At 44.0% G+C, this 19,403-nt stretch overlaps 1 protein-coding gene and 1 pseudogene across 2 annotated transcripts; both read left to right on the forward strand.

Moving 5' to 3' along the window:
- The first annotated feature begins 2,014 nt into the window (after positions 1-2,014).
- Positions 2,015-3,493, forward strand: LOC310786548 (limb region 1 protein homolog pseudogene; annotated as a pseudogene). Its single transcript has one exon. The product of its transcript is annotated as a limb region 1 protein homolog pseudogene (transcript).
- A 5,263-nt stretch (positions 3,494-8,756) lies between these two features.
- On the forward strand, positions 8,757-12,061 carry lim2.2 (lens intrinsic membrane protein 2.2; the record flags this gene model as incomplete). The annotated part of the gene is made up of 4 exons (XM_083647752.1): positions 8,757-8,934; positions 9,331-9,471; positions 10,554-10,688; positions 11,991-12,061. The coding sequence occupies 4 exons, from the start codon at positions 8,757-8,759 to the stop codon at positions 12,059-12,061; spliced, it is 525 nt and encodes a 174-aa protein (XP_083503878.1).
- Positions 12,062-19,403: the final 7,342 nt, after the last annotated feature.

Raw genomic sequence — 19,403 nt, forward strand, 5'->3', positions numbered from 1 at the left:
ATGGGGAGTGATGATTAGTTAGGTTTAGGCATAAGGAGTGATAATTGATTCAAGGAACACTCAGCCGATTTTCAACCAGCTTTATATCATTACAAAATCAGTAGTATATTCGAAAACGGCATTCATTTAGTTTGATAGTTATTTATTGAGAGTTGATTTGAGTTAAGTTGTGGACCAGTGATGTCATTCATGCACAAATGAGGGTAAAATATCAGGGTAAACCAATCAGAGGCAGAGTAGGGTGGGTCATGCCTTTGCTATTGTGGGAAAAGAAATATCGCTTTAGGTACTGATCTGAGGGAACATTATGTTTGAGGGAATATAGGCCTGAGAGAACATAGGGCTGAGGGAACATAGCCACGCTCCTGCTACTGTATTTACCTTATGATTCAATACAATTTGAGTTGCGTTACAGATTATTGTGGTGATTTGGTTGAATAATGTGCTACCTTGTCCTCAGCCACCTCAAAGAAACTGGATGCCCTTGGAAAGGAGAGGGAATAGGGTTACCACCTTTCATGCAGAAAAATAAGAGATGCCCCCCGCACCAGGGGCCCTACTCCTCGGGACCACCACCACCACAGGGCCGAGGGTGGGGTGCGGTGCCTGTGGTAGTAAATCATAACTTAAATCATTGTATCAAGAAAGCATTTAGACTATCTAAATTTTAGAGAGTCAGCATAACTTAGCAGTGGGGCAGTGGCGTGCCTGACCAAGTTGGTGCCCTAGGCAAGATTTTTTGCTGGTGACCCCCCCCCCCCCCCCCCCCTCCCCCAAAGAAAATATAATAAAAATTATATCGCAGCTAATTCCAGCACTGCAGTGCAGGCTCAGAATTGCCCTTCCCCAGTGCGGGCAGCGCCGAAGAAAATTTGACGTTTTTTGGACTTTCATCCATGTTTAGAAGAATATTTAATTTTAAATTAACATTAGGATTATACTGTTGTGATGTCATTATTCAGTATCTTCTCCTTTTCTCACTCACTTTCATGTAAGCACCTGCTCTCCCTTTAGTCGTTTTACACTACAACAGACAGCAACACAGGCATAAACACTGAACTTATTATTATTATTATGGAAAACCAGATTATGATGAAAATCAAACACTTTTGAAGAGAGGGCGTATGAAATAAGATTAGAGATGGGAAGCACAAACTGTTTTTTAATGCATCTTGTTGGTGGTATAAACACAAGACAGCCAAATCCAACAATTTCGAAATTCCCATTTCTTGCCACCAGGGGGTGCTGCAGCACCCTCAGCACCCACCTTCCAGCTCCCTTCTCCCACTCTGGGAAAAAGCTCCGAGCAGGTAGAAGGGGGCGTGGCCGCGCAGGGGGTGGGGTGGTATGGATTAGGGACCATGGTGAAAGTGCTTGACTTAAGATGTTGTTCTGCTTATTTTACTACTATTGTAAAATAATAGTAGGCCTATTATCATGAAAAAGTATTTATAAAAAAAAAAAAAGATTACCCTCTCTGGCGCCCCTAACGGCTCAAGCGCCCCTAGCATTTGCCTAGTTCGCCTAATGGACGGCATGCCACTGCAGTGGGGACACTGGAGTTGTTACTGCCATTTGTACGAGCTCCTACTACTATAATTGGAGAGCTGTGTGTGCATCCGTTCATCCGTCCGGAGTTGCAAGGTGCACCGTTGCCCGATCAAAAAAAAACTTTTCAGTGGTCTGGCATGAATCTGGTGCGGAGGGTGCAGGTGGGGGGATGCTACAGTCATATTTTTAGACCAATCACAGCTCACGCTGCTATGACACCATCTTACATAGACCAATCACAGCTCATGGTGCTATGACATCACTGATTAGGTCATAAATCGCTGCTGATGTCATACAGTTCTACATCACTGATGACATCACTGGTGACATCACAATTGCTTGAGTGACATCAGGCCACTTTGTTTTTAGAATTTGAGCGTGTGAAGCTCGGGTTCATCATCTCCAGAGTCTCCACCCTCGAATTGAGCGCACGTAGCACGCACAATTCTATTCCATATGAAGAATGGAAGAAGACGATGTTACTATCAGAGAGCAGAATTTCCACAGCCAAGTTCGAGAGTACATAATTTGCCTCCTACTGTTTGCCATACTCTACATGGTGTCATACTGCATAATAACCAGATACAAGAGGAAAGGTGATGACCAGGAGGAAGAAGATGCTGTCGTCAATAGAATATCGTTGTACCTGTGCACCTTCACCCTGGCAGTGTCGGGTGGTGCCGTCTTCCTCCTGCCCATCTCTATCATTAATAACGAGATCCTCCTCTCCTTCCCCAAAAATTATTACATTCAGTGGCTCAATGGCTCCCTCATCCACGGGCTGTGGAACCTTGTGTCGCTGTTCTCCAACCTCTGCCTCTTTGTCCTGATGCCCTTCGCCTATTTCTTCTTGGAGTCTGAGGGATTCGCTGGGTCAAAAAATGGAATCCGGGCACGTATCCGAGAGACCTTTGTGATGCTCTTTCTTCTGGCTTTGCTCATCCTGAGCATAGTGTGGGTGGCATCAGCACTCATTGACAATGATGCAGCCAGTACGGAGTCACTCTATGATCTCTGGGACTTCTACCTACCGTACCTCTACTCCTGTATATCTCTGATGGGGGGGCTGCTTTTGCTAATGTGTACTCCTGTGGGACTCTCTAGGATGTTCACTGTCATGGGCCGGTTACTAGTGAAGCCAACAATCCTGGAGGACCTGGATGAGCAGATTTACTGCATCCATTTGCAAGAGGAGGTCCTTCAAAGGAGCTTACATGGATCATCCTCACACGCTTTTACTCTGGGAGGCTCTGTTCACCAACTGAACAAAGAACTGGACAACATTCGGAGTCAGAGAAATGAATTGGAGAGGAGGAAGAAAGCATCAGGATGGGAGAAGAACTTGTTGTATCCCATAGTGATGCTGATACTGCTCACAGGAACGATAATCTCAGTTCTGATGGTGGTATTGAATATTCTCTACCTTCTAGTGGATGAGTCTGCCATGCCCAATGGATCTGCAGATCGAGGCATTGGGAACACCTCGTTGTCCACATTGGGCGTGGCCCGGGCAGCGCTGGAGATCATTCTCATGTTCTACTTGATGGTATCCTCGGTCGTGGGCTTCTACAGCGTGCGTGTCTTTAAGGGCCTCACACCCAGGAAGGACGACACAACCATGACAACGATCATCGGTTGCTGTGTGTCACTCTTGGTGCTGAGTTCAGCCCTGCCAGTGATGTCGAGAACACTGGGGATCACCAGGTTTGATCTCCTGGGAGACTTTGGGAGATTTAATTGGCTGGGCAACTTCTACATTGTCCTTTCATACAACATGCTGTTTGCAGTTGTGACAACACTCTGTCTTGTGAGAAAATTCACCTCAGCGGTTCGAGAAGAGCTCCTAAAGGCCTTAGGTCTGGAAAAGGTGCAACTGCCAAACAGCCCCACGGACCCGAAGTCTGAGAATCTCTTGGCCAACGGGCATCAGAAAACTCTGTGAAAGATCTACTACACACTCTGGTAGATATCAACACACACACACACACACACACACACACACACACACACACACACACACACACACACACACACACAGAGATAGATCAACACACACCAGTGTCTGACGGATGCTTCATGACGACCTGTTATTCTTCTACAGCCTCTTCGCGACCTTGCCAATGCACTGACTAGACAAAAGCTAGGCGGTTCAGCAGGTGAAACGATGAACATTCCGCGGTGGCCGAAGAGCTACTTCTGTTTTCTGTCCGTCTTGCTGTTCACGTCTTACTGTACATCAAAGTACAAACAGATGGTTACTTTCCAATTTGTGCAATTAAAAATATATATTTCGTTACACGGTATTACTAAAAGCTGCAGCAGATGTTTGATGTGGTGGTGTCTGTAGGAATGGACACAACAATGAAATTCACAACCTGGAATATTTACATTACTTTGAACTGACGGAAGAATAGGATTATTATTGTTGGCTACTTGTACCTCTGAGAACTGAAAGCACTCTGCGATGCATTCTATAAATATGTTTCTCTAGTGTTCATACTTTTATGAGCAACAGCTTTTATGAACACATTGTAGCCTTACTATAAACTGCCCTTAAAAACAACATTGATGACATGCTCTCTGCCCTTTTTGATCCCATGAGTACACGTTATGTTTGTCAATGTAAAAGATAACTGCAAGTCGAGAAAGTCGCAGTTTGTGGTCAAACTGTGGCTCTATAAGTTATAAATCAGAAAGACTACGCACAACCAGTCGCATAAGTGACGTCTCTCCCGCCAGTCCATGTTGTTGATGGTGTGACGTATAATGTGCGACACGAGATGTAGTTGATTCACAAAACTAAACCTTACGTTTCAGTTTCAGGACAAACTGTGACTTTCTTGACATGCATAGTTGTCTTTTAAATTGACCAAATTTAACATGTGTACTCCCGTGGCACAATTAAAACGGGATGAAAAAAGCATTGTCTCTCATCGTTCATCACCATTCATATTCATACGCTGGTGCCCAGAGAAAGAGCAGGAAGTGACGTTCACTTTGGCTCTCTATAAACACCCTTGAATTTGTCCATCTGTCTCTCAGTCTGTCTCTGCTTGAGTCCAAGTCCAATCCAAACAATTGAAATGATGTAGTTTATGTGTTTATATGTGGGATCAGAAGTGGTCACTCGAGAGTCATGTGGAGAGCAGCCAGGTGCGTGAAGAGCTGGACAGTGTGGTTGAATATGGTTCAACCCCGTCGCTGGCGCAACTCAACCATTGAGGGGGTCGTGACCTTTGACACGAAAGAGTCCCATGACACACTTGCATGGTGCCAGGCCTGATCAGCTATACCAGGGATACTCAACTCGCTTTGCCCGGGGGCCACTTTCGTGAAATGATAGGAGGCCAGGGGCCAGTTAATAAACAAACAATATAATTTTATTTGTAGCGGATTGCAGGTTTTTGGGGTGTCAGCCGGAGTTTAGTCTGACAATGTTGTGCACACTGGATAGTTAGTTAAGTTAGTTAGGTTAAGTACATACATAAGTGCCTGGGTAGCGAGCAGACAGCGGTATTTGACAATTTAGCTGGAGCTCAGTCAAACTTTATTTCACGTTAGTTTTTTATTGTGAATTAGATTCTAATTCACAATGAAAACTAACGTGAAATTATTAGAAAATGGTCGGGGGGCCACTCTGCACCCTGTCGCGGGCCGCATCTGGCCCCCGGGCCGCAATTTGAGTATCACTGAGCTATACCTTCGAGGAAAGATGGAGAGGAGTGAGAAAATAGAGGAGATGAGAAGAATCTCAGTCAAGCAGGAGATACAGAGAGTTAGTGAAAGAGGATGGGAGGGCAGGAGAGTATGGGGGTGACACAGGGATGCAGAGCAAGGGAACTAGAGAGCGAGGGGGGATTATTCACATGTTGCGCTCGATGATTCCCACTATTGTCAGATGGACAATGACAGGCAGGGCTACAGGGCTTAAAAAGGATAGGCACACTCTGACAGCCAGAGACCCTGGAGGGATCAAGAGAGCAACACTAACCAACACAGAGGTACCAGAAAAGAAAACAACTTTCTTATTTCTTTGGACTTGAAAAAGAGCTTCCAAAACTGTGGTTACTATATCGCCAAGAAGATACAATTTGGTTAGCAGTGTGGTATGTTTTTGCTGAGTTTTAAGAGGCATGCAGCAGCTAAAAACATGCTTTTGAAGAACATGCAGAACTAACCTTACCAAGGGAATGAATAGATGAAGGTTGGAAAGCCATTTATTTGGTGTCTGGGCGAATGATATCTTTCGAGATTACAAACTAGGCCTAGGTCAAGTGCTCTGTTGATTGTGTTTTATGGATGGACATTAGTCTGTGAATTCTCTCCTCAAACACTATTTAGAAGGCAATGATGACTCATAACTATAATCATTTGCATTTGCGAAGTGGTCTGGCGATGTCAGGCTAAGATGTTTGTATATCTTGACAAAAATGTCTGAGTTGAGATGTTGAGATGCTTTTGGATTTAGGGTTTTGTGAGAGCTGTGGTGACACACGAGTTGAAATCATTGTATGAGACGATCACATGGCCTAACTGCCCGGGTGAGACGATCACATAGCCTAACTGCCTGGGTGAGACGATCACATAGCCTAACTGCCCGGGTGAGACGATCACATAGCCTAACTGCCCGGGTGAGATGATCACATGGCCTAACTGCCCGGGTGAGATGATCACATGGCCTAACTGCCCGGGTGAGACGATCACATAGCCTAACTGCCCGGGTGAGATGATCACATGGCCTAACTGCCCGGGTGAGATGATCACATGGCCTAACTGCCCGGGTGAGACGATCACATAGCCTAACTGCCCGGGTGAGATGATCACATGGCCTAACTGCCCGGGTGAGATGATCACATGGCCTAACTGCCCGGGTGAGATGATCACATAGCCTAACTGCCCGGGTGAGACGATCACATAGCCTAACTGCCTGGGTGAGACGATCACATAGCCTAACTGCCTGGGTGAGACGATCACATAGCCTAACTGCCCGGGTGAGACGATCACATGGCCTAACTGCCCGGGTGAGACGATCACATAGCCTAACTGCCCGGGTGAGACGATCACATAGCCTAACTGCCCGGGTGAGACGATCACATAGCCTAACTGCCCGGGTGAGACGATCACATAGCCTAACTGCCCGGGTGAGATGATCACATAGCCTAACTGCCCGGGTGAGAGAGCAACAATGCTGACAGTTGTATTGCTCAGCATTAGAAGATTAGTGTGTGATGCACAGGGGGAATTTGTGGTGAACAATGACTCTGAATTGCCTGATCAGCACTTCCATTGTCAAACAGCTGTTTTGGGTCAAGTGCTTTGTTGATAGTGTTTTATGGATGGCTCTCAGGTTCTGATCTGATTTGGGGACATTTGTACATTAGTTTCTGAATTCTAATCCTCAACAATAGACTATTCAGAAGGCAAAAGAAGTAGTAGAAGAGGCCTCATGATGACTCTAACAATGGTGTGATGTACTTTCATGCCAGCAATTATATTGTAAGAGTGAGCATCAGTATTCCCACTGGTTTTAGAGAACATTATACATTTGGCAATGTGGACTCTATCTGTTTCTTTGTTTCAAGAATTTTGGCCGGCCACAGCTATGCCGTTTTACGTGCGATCGGGCTGAAACTTTCAGGAAGTGTAAAGAGCACCCGTGCGGGTGACCTGGCGGGGCCGGATTTTAAAATTAGGACAGATAATTGCCCTAAGGCTGATTGCCCTAAGGCTGAGGCTATAGTTCAGTGATGATATCATCAGTGTTGAGGCCATCAGTGATGTCATCAGTCTGAGGCTATATAAGTGATGGGAATATAAGTAGGTAGAATCGGGGAGGAACCAGACGGAGACGATGGCTTCTGCCCCTGGGCTATGCGGGTGACCTGACGGAGTTTTTAATTAGGTGATTCCTCTAATTGTCATCAGTGATGTCATCCGGGATGTCATAGAGCAGGCGAGGCCATGACGTGCAGTGGTCATCAGTGATGTCATAAGAGCATGGCGCCGCGCAGCGGCCGAGCTGCGTATGCGAGCTGCAGGGCCAGCTCGGCGAGCTGCATGGCGGGCGAGCCCGCAACCCATGTTAAGGGCTTGCCCAGGGGGCAGAGCGGGTTTCCATCCACCGACCTCCCGCTTCCAAAGTGCACGCGCTAACCACTACTCCAAGAGAGCTAAGCTCCCTTGGCAGAGCTGGTTAACAGGTCTTTATGGGGAGTGAGTTTAACCAACCTATTCCAGTCGAGACTCATGAGGACTCAGTCATTCGGTTATACTGGGACCTTCCATCACAGATGTTTGGTTGACTAACATGTCCAGGAGGCTCCACATAAAATGTTGACATCTCATAGCCTTCCACCTCTTGCAGACGGCAGGGTATAGGAGAGAGGGTAGTCTAGCATTAGGCTAGTGCATGAGACTGGCCATGACTTATCAATTGGCTCTCCTGGTTTGATGGATGTTTTTGTTCAAAAGTACCCGATGGATACTCTTGTGCAAATCACATTACAGTACTGCATGCATTTTTTGTTTAGAATCGGCGGTATTCTTTGCTCAGCAGTGCACACCAGATTTTTTTTTTTAAATATATTTTCAGAAAATATTGAACCAATTTTACAATAAGAGATCGTTTGAATGGTTTGACTGAAATCAATGTAAAGAACAATATGCAAATATTAGGTTTGTCTAATAAGAATTAATTAGTTAGTAGAATTAGAGTTAGTAGAATTCATTAATAAGAAACAAATATGTTTTCTTAAGTCTGTGTAGCCTATGGTCTCTGCAGGACATCTCTGCAGCTATATTTCACTTTTGTATTGTACACAATTGTATTTTGACACATTTCACCTTTAACAAATAGTTCCCTCGGTTCAGTTCAGTTCATTTATGTTTTTTTTATAGCACCTTATCACACAAGCATGTCCCAAAGGGCTTTACATACTGTAGCATCATCACAGTATCTATACACAACATACATCATATACAGTACTACATATTTTGACTAGATACTACTAGACATTTTAACTAGATTTTCCCATTTGAACATTTCAGTAGGGCATATTGTGATTTTAATAAAAATGTTGATCAATTGTTCAGCCCGAATCGCCACTATTAAGTGTAATTGATCTGTCTTTTTCCCCTTCCACCCTCTCTTCCCCAAACAGCTGTCAAGTGTTAAGGAGGACAGTGCTACCCCCAGCTTCTCCTCGATGCTGTACACTTTAGCAGGAGGAGGCACACTCTGTGGTGTGGCCGCCCTCGTGCTCCTCATCGTTTCCACAGCAACAGACTTCTGGATGCAGTACCGCTACTCGGGCAGCTCAGCCAATCAGGGACTCTGGAGGTTCTGCATCAACCACAAATGCCACGCCCACACCATGACTGTAGGTGAGGACCATAGACATATATATAAATGGGACAAAACTAGGGTTCCACCAATATGGGCTTTTGAAGGCAAATATCAATACCAGTACAGTATGTTTTGGTATCAATAGGCAAAAAGAGGAATACAGCTCATTGTTTGTGGTTAAGAACGCTGATCTCCCCAGAAGAACAGTAAGGTACACTTCTTTGTTGAAGAAGTTAAAAGCCTTTCATTTAAATTATGGCTTCAACTACAATCTTCATCAGACCGAGGGGCGCAAGGTGCTGCGCCCCTTTCAGCGGTCTGTGTCTGTCTGAATCCCCCATTTTTGTTCTTTGAAGCATAAATGCAATTTTTTTTAATCGCAATTTCCAGATAAAGCTTCACAAATCCTCACTGACCTAACTCTCTGTGCACAGCTTTCTGGGACGCGACCCGGGCCTTCATGTTGCTGGCGGTGCTGAGCTGCTTCGCTGGCGTGGTGCTGGGCCTGAGTGCCTTCGCCAACGGTACCAAGAACAGGAGGGTCCGCACCGGCGGCATCGCCCTCGTCCTCTCAGGTAACACAGTGGGAAAACACAGCGAGGACATTGGTGGCTTAATTTGAACATTGATACTGCATACAACAACAACAAACATAGCATTGCCTCTGTGTGAGTGTGTTTACAGCCTCATACAATCCATTGCCATATGGATATCTGGATAGGATGGACTGAACAACAATTATTTGTAATGTTATAGTTTTCTAGAATTTTTGTGTGCAATTCCAAAACTTTCCAGACCTGCGTGGGAACACTAGGGTTCCTTGAGGACTAAATATTGACTCCGTTGATGTGGGTTAACTGCCTGCAGTCAGTCCCTCCAGGGTTTTTTGTGATTGTTGTGATCAAAAATGTTTGATTTCCCCCCAGATTGGTAGAGGGGGAGGTGCAACGACTGGGACAGCTGGGGAAATTGGCCAAGTACAATTGGGGATCAAATTAGAGAGAAAAAATGCTTGGGCCCATACAGTGACGCTAGGTCAATTAATGCCAAACGTTGGTGCAGTTGGAGGCATGTCCAAGTCTGAAATGAAATATGAAATCTAACTTAATGCAATTATCCCTATTTGACCTGTTCTGTGCCCGAGATGAGATTGTAACTAATCCAGTCCTTTTTACCAGTTTAACTATCTGTAATCTGACGGCAAAAACTCTTTTGGCACGAAACCTGCCTCACCAGTGGCACTGGCAACTTTTCTAAAAAATTGCAATGCCATTTGCAAAGTTTTATGTGATTTGTTGAGGTAAAATTGCAGGAACTGGCAAAAATTGCAAGTTGAGGGAATTGTTGTGGGCATTTTGAAAGATAATATTGTGGAGATTGGTTGAATTTGCATTAATTATTGCGATTGCAAAAATAGCAATTTCCTGGCGGGAATGTTCAGTTCAATCAATAGGGAAATTAAAGGTTCCTTCCAAAATTGTATCCTACACTGTACAGTATATATTTTATATGCAATGGCAATAGTATGTCATCTGCTCTCTTCGCTGAAAGAATGGAGCAGGAGGACTCAGACATGTGTTTTCTTCTTTGCAGTTCGTTCCTCATGTAGACTATCTGAGCTGCGTTCTTCCATGTTTTACATTTTGCCCGTCCTCAGGTTTCCTGGCTCTCCTGGCCCTGGCCATTTACACCGGAGTGACAGTCACTTTCTTTGGTAAACGCTTCTTGGACTGGCGTTTTTCCTGGTCCTACATCATCGGCTGGGTGGCCATCATCTTGGCTTTCATTGCAGGTATATCAAAAACAACCCTTTTCTATGTTTTCTCCCTTGCTTTTTTCCTTCACCCAGCACTATTCCACCACCAACACAGGAATAGGAACTGTGGTTCTGCTCTTTGCTCCTTAGTATTGGTTGCGCATTAGAATGATAATCTGGGCATTAAAAATCACAGTGAAACCACATTGAGAGCATTTTGCTTCCTAATGTGAATATTACTTCCTGTTGAAAACGGATGTTGGGGAGGGACATACATACGGCGGGGACCGGTCATTCAAAAATGTAAACCAATGGGATATGAGTTAGGGAGACAAAGTAAGTACAGTTCAAAAATGCAGATAATTCTATCCTCAAAAACATAACTCTTAATCAAAAAGTTGAAAGCAAAAGATTCATAAACACACTTTGCTTTTCTTTTCTTTACAGCAATCATTTGCCAGATTTGATCTGATCTTCTCTATTGCGGCGCAGGGCAATTAACGACAGAAGTTGGCACATTTTGATGCGTGTCCAAGTCGTTTCCTAATTTGACGGCAGATTTGCCCCTTTGAACTACGCATAAAGCTGAAAGGCCTTGGAATTCGAAACATTGCTATTTTAACAGCGGGTCATCAGCTTTTGTCTGGACTAATTGTTTGCAGCCAAGCAAAGAACAGACTGCATCAACCTAATATACAGTAGCCTATATATGGAAATAAACCACAGAGTACCTCAAAACTTCATCTCTGGGAGAGAGAGAGAGAGAGAGAGAGAGAGAGATGGGAAGAAGAAAGGTTAGCAGGCAAGAGAGAGAGAGAGAGAGAGAGAGAGAGAATTAAAGAGGATTAAGAGAGGATTAAATCAGCATGTTTGTGTCACTTACATGTAATAAAGGTTTTTCAATAAACAATTGATTGCTTCACTGAATATGATGAAAAACCTTGAATTGGATAATTGCGTTGCGTAAGAAAATCGAAGAGGAGTGTATCATATCTAGATCTTCCTCCCAAACTTCATCAGGAAACTGTGAATCTCCATCCCACTGATTCCATTGCAAAGTCAAGGGTTCCAATTCCAAATTAATTGTGAGTTTAGCAAGGAATACGTAATCCCAATAATCCCTTTGAAACATGGATTAAGCTCCAAAATAGACCCCTCGAACGCTGACTCTCTATGACCTTCCTTCCTTTACTGGGAATGAAACTTCTTTGTACTTGGTGATGAAAGTAATTCTGATTGTTGTGTGTGTGTGTGTGTGTGTGTGTGTGTGTGTGTGTGTTTGTTTGTTTGTTTTGTTTTGGGTTTTTTTTTAACAAAAAGTTATTTTCTCTTCTTCAGGCGTGTTTCAGCTATGTGCTTTCCAGAGGACCATTGCAGAACCTGCACCTCCAAACGTCCCTGACAGCTGAATGAGTGTACACACTACTGATGTCACTGCAGCTTTGGAAAGTACCTACTGTAGAGTAGAATAAATAGTTGACTCTCTGGTGTGGTTTCTTTGCAACTCTGATTTACTACAAATATTTGTATCTGCATCATACAAGTACATTTTCATCTGATTTTAGTTACCAATATTAAAAATCTCAAGTGCAATGAACACATAAAAACAACAAAGGCTTACTCCAAAATGAAACATTCGACAAATGTGACACAAAATGATTGCTGCTATAAATGTAAAACTCACCATAGTAAATTATTACTGAATTTATTTATCTTGAACCCAATACTCACAAAAGGAGCAATACAGTTGTTTTGCCAGGCTAACATTTTTGCCCAAGATATTTGTGGGTCATCTCCACTTTGTGCAGTTCATTACTTAACATATGAATACATTAATACAATACCTCCCTGGTCGAGATCAGAAGACAGGTCCTGTGATTGGTATTGCAACTTGCTTGCCCCAAACGCAGAAATGTAGTAGCAATACCATTCCGGAAGTGTGGGGGGCCATTAGTGAGTAAACAGTGAGTCGTATTTCCGGGTTGCTCCAGATGAATAATTTTTGTCTTTTCAAAGACAGAAAAGTGGATTTTATACAACAATTTGGAAGCAGCAACTATATTTTTTTTTTATAAGAAGAGGATGTTAGGCGTCGGAGAGCGTCTTCACTTCAAGTTTCTGGCTCAGGTAAGAGTTGGTTAATACCAACCGTGATGTGACCTAGACGCGAGAGCGGCGCGGCGGTTTGATTGGAAATGCGTCGTGGGTCCCCGGGCATTAATGCTCAGTATGAGCGAGAAGCGCCGGCTAGCAGGGTAACTAACGCATCCACTCTCTCACAGTAGTATTGCAGTGATCGTTAAAAACATGTCTACATTACAAATGAACTGTCAATGAGAATGAGCACAGAAGAGCCCTTGGTTGAAGCACAGAGAGCGAGCTGGCCAGTGACACACCACATCTAGCCGAGGGCTGCAGGCAACAAGTAAGCCCACCTAAACCATCAAACATGTTTCCTGTAGCCCCCTCTCTAACTATTGCCTGCCTCCAAGTCCAAGACTGTATTTTTGCTGTGGTTACCAAATGTTTAGTTGGAACACGTTTAGTAGTGCATCCAGGTGGTGGACCTTCTGACATATGGCTACATGATAGAGCATTCTGTTCTATCATGCATATCAGGGGTGGGGAATTATTTTTCCTGTGGGGCCAAGCCAACAAAATAATTATTGTCATGCCATAACCTCTAATTTTCTAACTAGATTCAATTATAGAAAATATACTGTGCAGTGTGCACATATTCCAAACAGCAAATTTAGGTAATCTCATTCTATTTTTCTAGCTTTATAAGTAAAATGGTGTAGTGTGTCTTAGACCAGTGGTTCTCAACTGGTGTAGCCTCAGGACCCACTATTTTCCTTGTCATGAAGTCGCGTGTGTGTGTGCGTGTGTGTGTGTGCACTATACAGTGAGCTACAACTACAAGTTAGTAATTTTCGTCATAGAATGGAGGCCAATGGTATCGCTGTCTGTCAATGAAAATAGACGGATGGCACTTCTTTCTAAACATGGCCGCTGCGCGCATTGATCTCACACAGCGCCTCAAAGCCTATGCTCGAAGCACCATGGAAACCACTGTAAACAGCGCACTGCGCCTGCGTATCAGTAGTCGAGGATAAAAGTTTTGGACGACAACAAAGAGTTAGCCCAGGTGATAGTTTTGCGAGAACAATGCCTTACACGTGTATTGTCGAAGGTTGCGGCAATAAAGCGAAGAAATGGTCAATTGTGAAGTTTCACGTTCTTCCAACAACTAATGCAGACCGGCTGAAGGAATGGCTCGCTATTCTCAAAATCGATCCCAACACAACTAAGGACAGCCTACGGAGGATGCACGTTTGCTCAGACCATTTTCTCCCAGAAGACTACACTGAAAAAACCGACCGTAAAGGAGAAAAGTATAGTGTTTTGAAGTATACTGCCATCCCGTCAGTCATCACATTGAGAGCGGACGTGGTAAGTGTTATTACTGTTATTGATTGCATTTCTAACGGCTATCTACAATCTCAAAGCGCTTCACACACGGGGGGGAAGGGTCAACTCAACCCCCAACGATGGTTGAGTCTTTTTACTTAGTACACAAAAGCTTTGCACTGCAGTATTAGTCCCAATGAATAAGGCAGTAGCCTTTGCCCAGTAACGTATGAGGGGCTTGAGTAGTCTACACCTGGACAAGCAGGAAGAATAAGACTATCTGACATTATTGTGAATCAAATAACTTTATGGTGAAAAGTGTTTGCCCTGGTCAGCTAGTTAGTAGTTATCGCTGTGTCCTTTGTTTTCGTTTACATTTGGTTTCCATGGTGCCTGAGGCGCTGTGTGAGATCAGTGCCCCTCCGCCGTGTTAAGTAGTCCCGTCTGGCTATTTTCCTTCTAAGACACCGCTACGTGCATTTTGGATTGATATTTCATCGTGAGGTGACTCCCCGAAGCACAACATGTATTTTAGCGCCGTGAGATGTGTGTTTTAGCGGATTTTTAACAGCGATACCATTGGCCTCCATTCTAAGACGAAAATTACTAACTTGGAGATGTAGCTCACTGAATAGTGCATGGACAATGCCGGTAAAGGCAGGGGGTTTATTGGCGATGTGGGGGGATGTGGGAAATGAGCTAAACTTCAAAAAAAGTGGTGTATCCCTTTAAACTGGTCATAACTTTTAATTAAACGGGCCATGCTAATCCAGTTTCAATCATCTGAATTGAACTAAAATTAAATATGAAATGAAAAGGCAGACTTCTCTTGAATTACAGGCAGAGCATATGCTTCAGCTTGTTAAACAAGTAAAACTGGTCAGGCTAATCCAGTTTCAATAATCTGAATTTAACTCAAATGAAATATGATTTTTTTTTTTTTTTTGGCCAATGTCCGCGACCCAATCAAAACGCGACCCACCTTTGGGTCGCGACCCACCAGTTGAGAAACGCTGTCTTAGACCTCTTGGGCCAGACAGAACCATCATGATGACAGCCACTTGTGGCCCCGGGCCGCATAATGCACAGGTCCGATGTATATCATTCCATCATTCTTGCAGACTGAGGAAAAAAAAGTCAAATGGTGTGTGTGTGTGTGTGTGTGTGTGTGTGTGCAGGGCCCGAAATTAACTTTTTGACCCACCGGCCAGTGGCGGGTAGATGGAAGGAAAAAATCTACCCGCCAAGCATATTTGTTACCGGCCAAAAAAAATAAACGCATTTTTGTGTCACATATCCATATATATATACATTTTCTTCAGTACATTTCAAGTAGATAAGGTATTACGTTGAAGAATACACACTTAAATAAGAGGCCAGAGTAAAATTTGAAGCAAATTATTTTAATATATTGATTGATGATTGATTAATCAATACATGTCAAGTCAATCTTGAGCTTAAATTGTAACCTAATGTTAAACATCATCAGACTCCTCACTCTCTACCCTCTTTGCAGGATTTAACAGAACAGAAGTAAATTTGAAGGTTTTGTAAACATAACTCCTCGACTCCTCACCCTCTCTCTACTTCTCCTCTTTGCAGCCAAATATGACACTGGCTCTGTTCATGGTCACGAACGGCTTCCAGCTTCATTGATTTACTACCGATGACAAACGTGTTGTTTCTTTCTTTCTTTTTGGCATACTTGTGGCACACGGAACAACTCATCACTACAGCCCCAGCATCATACTGTAGCCAGTCTCTTGAAACACCGCTATCCCCAAACTTCCACTCCTCTCGAAACTTTATTTTGTTAGATAGCCCAGCTCTCGCTGCCACTTCATCCTTTTCGTCGGAGAAAGCCGCGGTGGGTTTTCTTTTTAGCGGCCGGCTTACTCCCTCGATATGGTTCCACATTGTAACCCATTTAACGTTAAATCAAGCTAACGTTAGCTACAGTATAGCAGGTGGACCGGCGTAATGTTAGCTCCCTGCAGTGCAAGCAGGCGCTGCAGAATGCAGATGGCCATGGCCAGGCAGTCAGCACAGAAGAGTAGCGGATGTGACGTTCGTAAACAAGCCAAAAATGAGGCCGGAGAGGACGCGCAAGGAGAGTTTGCATGCTGCAATAAAGGCGACTGTCGTAAGACCAAAACACACCGCAGTTTTAATTATTTTACACGACTATTTTGTTACCCGCCACGTGGCGGACAGCCCTTTTATGTCACTCGCCAAAGCGGAAATATGCCCGCCATTGGCGGGTGGCGGGCTCTAATTTCGGGCCCTGTGTGTGTGTGTGTGTGTGTGTGTGTGCGCGGACACGCGCGCGTGTATGTTTGTGACTGTGCACCCGTCCTGCGTGTGTGTGAGAGAGAGAGAGAGATACAGAGAGTTTTTAGCATCAGCCCATTCTTGTGAGTATTCCTATAGTGTTATTGTAGAGCACTTGTGTATATAATAATTGATGTACTGTATTCTTTGGACCCAAGGAAGACTAGCTGGTGCCACAGGCATCAGCTAATGGGGATCCTTTTAAATAAATAAAATAAATCACACCACTTGTATCTTGTTTTTTGTTGTTTGTTTGAGGATAAACCCCTTCATTTTCGAAGGGGCCCTCTGGCACAAAACATAGAAGTTAAAGTCCCTGGAAACCAAAATCCACAAACACGTTCTAACTATGTTATTTAGGGTCTTATGTGAGTAATTGTGTGGCTCAGAAATTATGATACATTACTTTCAACCCAAAGCCTTAAAATCGACACTTTTCTACAAGGTCTGGATGTCCACTTCCTCATTGAAGAGAGCAGTGCGCGAGGTGCTAAAATGCAGGAGCTTATGACGTCATAAGCTCTATATAACCTTTGTACACGCGCGCAACCCGCCCTCCTTTTGTCAGTTCTTTGCCCCCACAGCGCTCGCTCACGGCTCGTGCACACCATGAAATGCTCGGCGGCATGCCTCCTGTGAAAGCCTCTTTGACGCTGCATCTTGATAGGCTGTCTTGCTCTATTTCCGCGTCTGATTGGTCCATTTCAACCTCGCGCCCGCTGCCGCAGGAACCGCCCAGCGTTTTGCTGTCGCAGACTAGAGGCGGCTTGTCTCCTAGCGGCTTCACGCTCGCGGGGCGGGACTAGGGCGGGACCTTTCGTTAAGCTACCCAATGACAGCTCTTCCTACACATTTCCTCCCCCCACCCTTCTGTGTACATCTACCTGAAAACGTTTCTACAGCTCCAAGCTGGAAGCTGGTTTCCACGCCCACAAAAAGCTGCGACACAGCAGAAAAGCAATTTTGCCATTGTAGGTGTGCACGAGCCGTCAGTGTCTGTCTGTCTCCCTCCCTCCCACTCTGTGTGCTGTGTGTCGAGTGCTATGCTGCCTGCTCTCTCTCTCTCTCTCTCTCTCTCTCTCTCTCTCGGGACTAGTGAGAGAGAGAGAGAGAGCAGGCAGCATAGCGCTTGACACACAGCCTGGTGATGCGAGGTCACTCACACACACACACACACACACACACACAGTAGCGCTGTGCACTCGCAGCGGCAGAGCAGAGATCTCTTCCTCTCAGTACGCTATGCACGGAGCAACGCGCGAACACACACACACACACACACACACACACACACACACACACACACACACGTTCAAATTTGGCTGGTGGCTTATTAACATATGTTCCTGTGATGTGATGATCTCAAAATGCTAAATAATAAAGAAATATTTCTGGTTTCCAGGGACTTTAACAACATACATAAGTAATACTACTACTACTACTAATAATAATAATGATAATGATGATGATGATAATAATAAATTAAACAATCCAGGACACAAAACAATCAACATACTGTAAAACCTCAAATAGACGCTGGTGCCATATAGACGCTGGGTCTGGCTACATGTTCTGGTAAATAAACGGCGGTCTCAATTAGACGCTGGATATTTTTTTTACTACGGTATGTTTTTGTGTTGCGCTCAGACTGAATTCACAGACACTTACGGTAATGACGTTGACAGTCAGTCTGGTTTAGTAGGCGAGAGGAGAGATTTGAGTAGGCTACTTTCTCCCCCCTGTCAAACAGTTTTACGCTTTGTTTCTACATAACCAACATGTTTCAAGCATGCATACTGCATTGTTTGATGCTACGGACTGCAGAACATAAACATTCAAAACTCAGCCGCGGAGTCAACGTGTTAGACTGGAGAAGCTGTCTGGTTTCCATAATGACAACATGGACAAAAAATGCAAGTCCCGCCAGTGTTTCCCATACATAAAGGAATTTGTGGCGGGCCGCCACAATAATATTTGGACCGCCACAATAAGATGTTGACAATTTTTTTTTTTTTTTTTTTTTTTTTTACACAGTGCACCTGAACGCAACATGCAAGATATCCGCTGAATAAGTGTCCAATAAATGTTCATGTCATTCTGGCCAATACTTCTGTTATAGCATTTCAGTCTGGAATATGGAATATCTTTCAATAATCTATGATTTAGCTGCTAAATTGTCAAATACCGCCATCTGCTCGCTACCCAGGCACTTATGTATGTACTTAACCTAACTAACTTAACCTAACTAACTATCCGGTGTGCACAACACTGTCAGCCTAAACTCCGGCTGACACCCCAAAAACCTACAATCCGCTACAGAAAAATGTATATTGTTTGTTTATTAACTGGCCCCTCGCCTTCTATCATTTCACGAAAGTGGCAAAGCAAGTTGAGTATCCCTGACCTATAGGGAGAAATTTAGTTTGTCATTGTAAACCCACAGCACAGTAATGATGACATGTTCTTCATAGATCTAGCCTTTTAATTTTGCTCTTAAGCTTTCTCAAAGTACACCAAATTCATGCATTTTACTTTAAAATGTTTAAAAAAAATCTTGCGGGGGGGCATGACCCCGCACCCCCCTAGGGGGTCTGCGGTCCCCCACCACAAATTCTCAAAATCCTGTGGGAAACACTGCCCGCGGTGGAGAAATTATAACGTTAGTTGGGCATTGTAAAAGAGCATTCCTGTCAGCAGAACAGCGATCATAAAGGCAGTATGGATTATACAGGACATGTATTGGAAATATTTAATAAGTCTGCTTGTTGCACAACACTGTATTGTCTGATAGAAGTGCTGACCAGCTGGTTACTGAGCTAACGTTAGCTGCTGCTAAATGCTAATGTTACAGGTGATGAGTCTCAACCAGCTCTCAGTATATTGTATGTATTTTTTATCCAAGTACTATTCATACTGGTTTAAATACACAATTTGATACTATTTCCAATCTTTGCTGAGCAAGACTTTTGTGCAAAAATAATTAAACGTGGTTCCCAAATAGACGCCGGT

This window comes from Poromitra crassiceps, assembly GCF_964638095.1.
Source record: "Poromitra crassiceps genome assembly, chromosome: 12".
Taxonomy (NCBI): Eukaryota; Metazoa; Chordata; class Actinopteri; order Beryciformes; family Melamphaidae; genus Poromitra; species Poromitra crassiceps.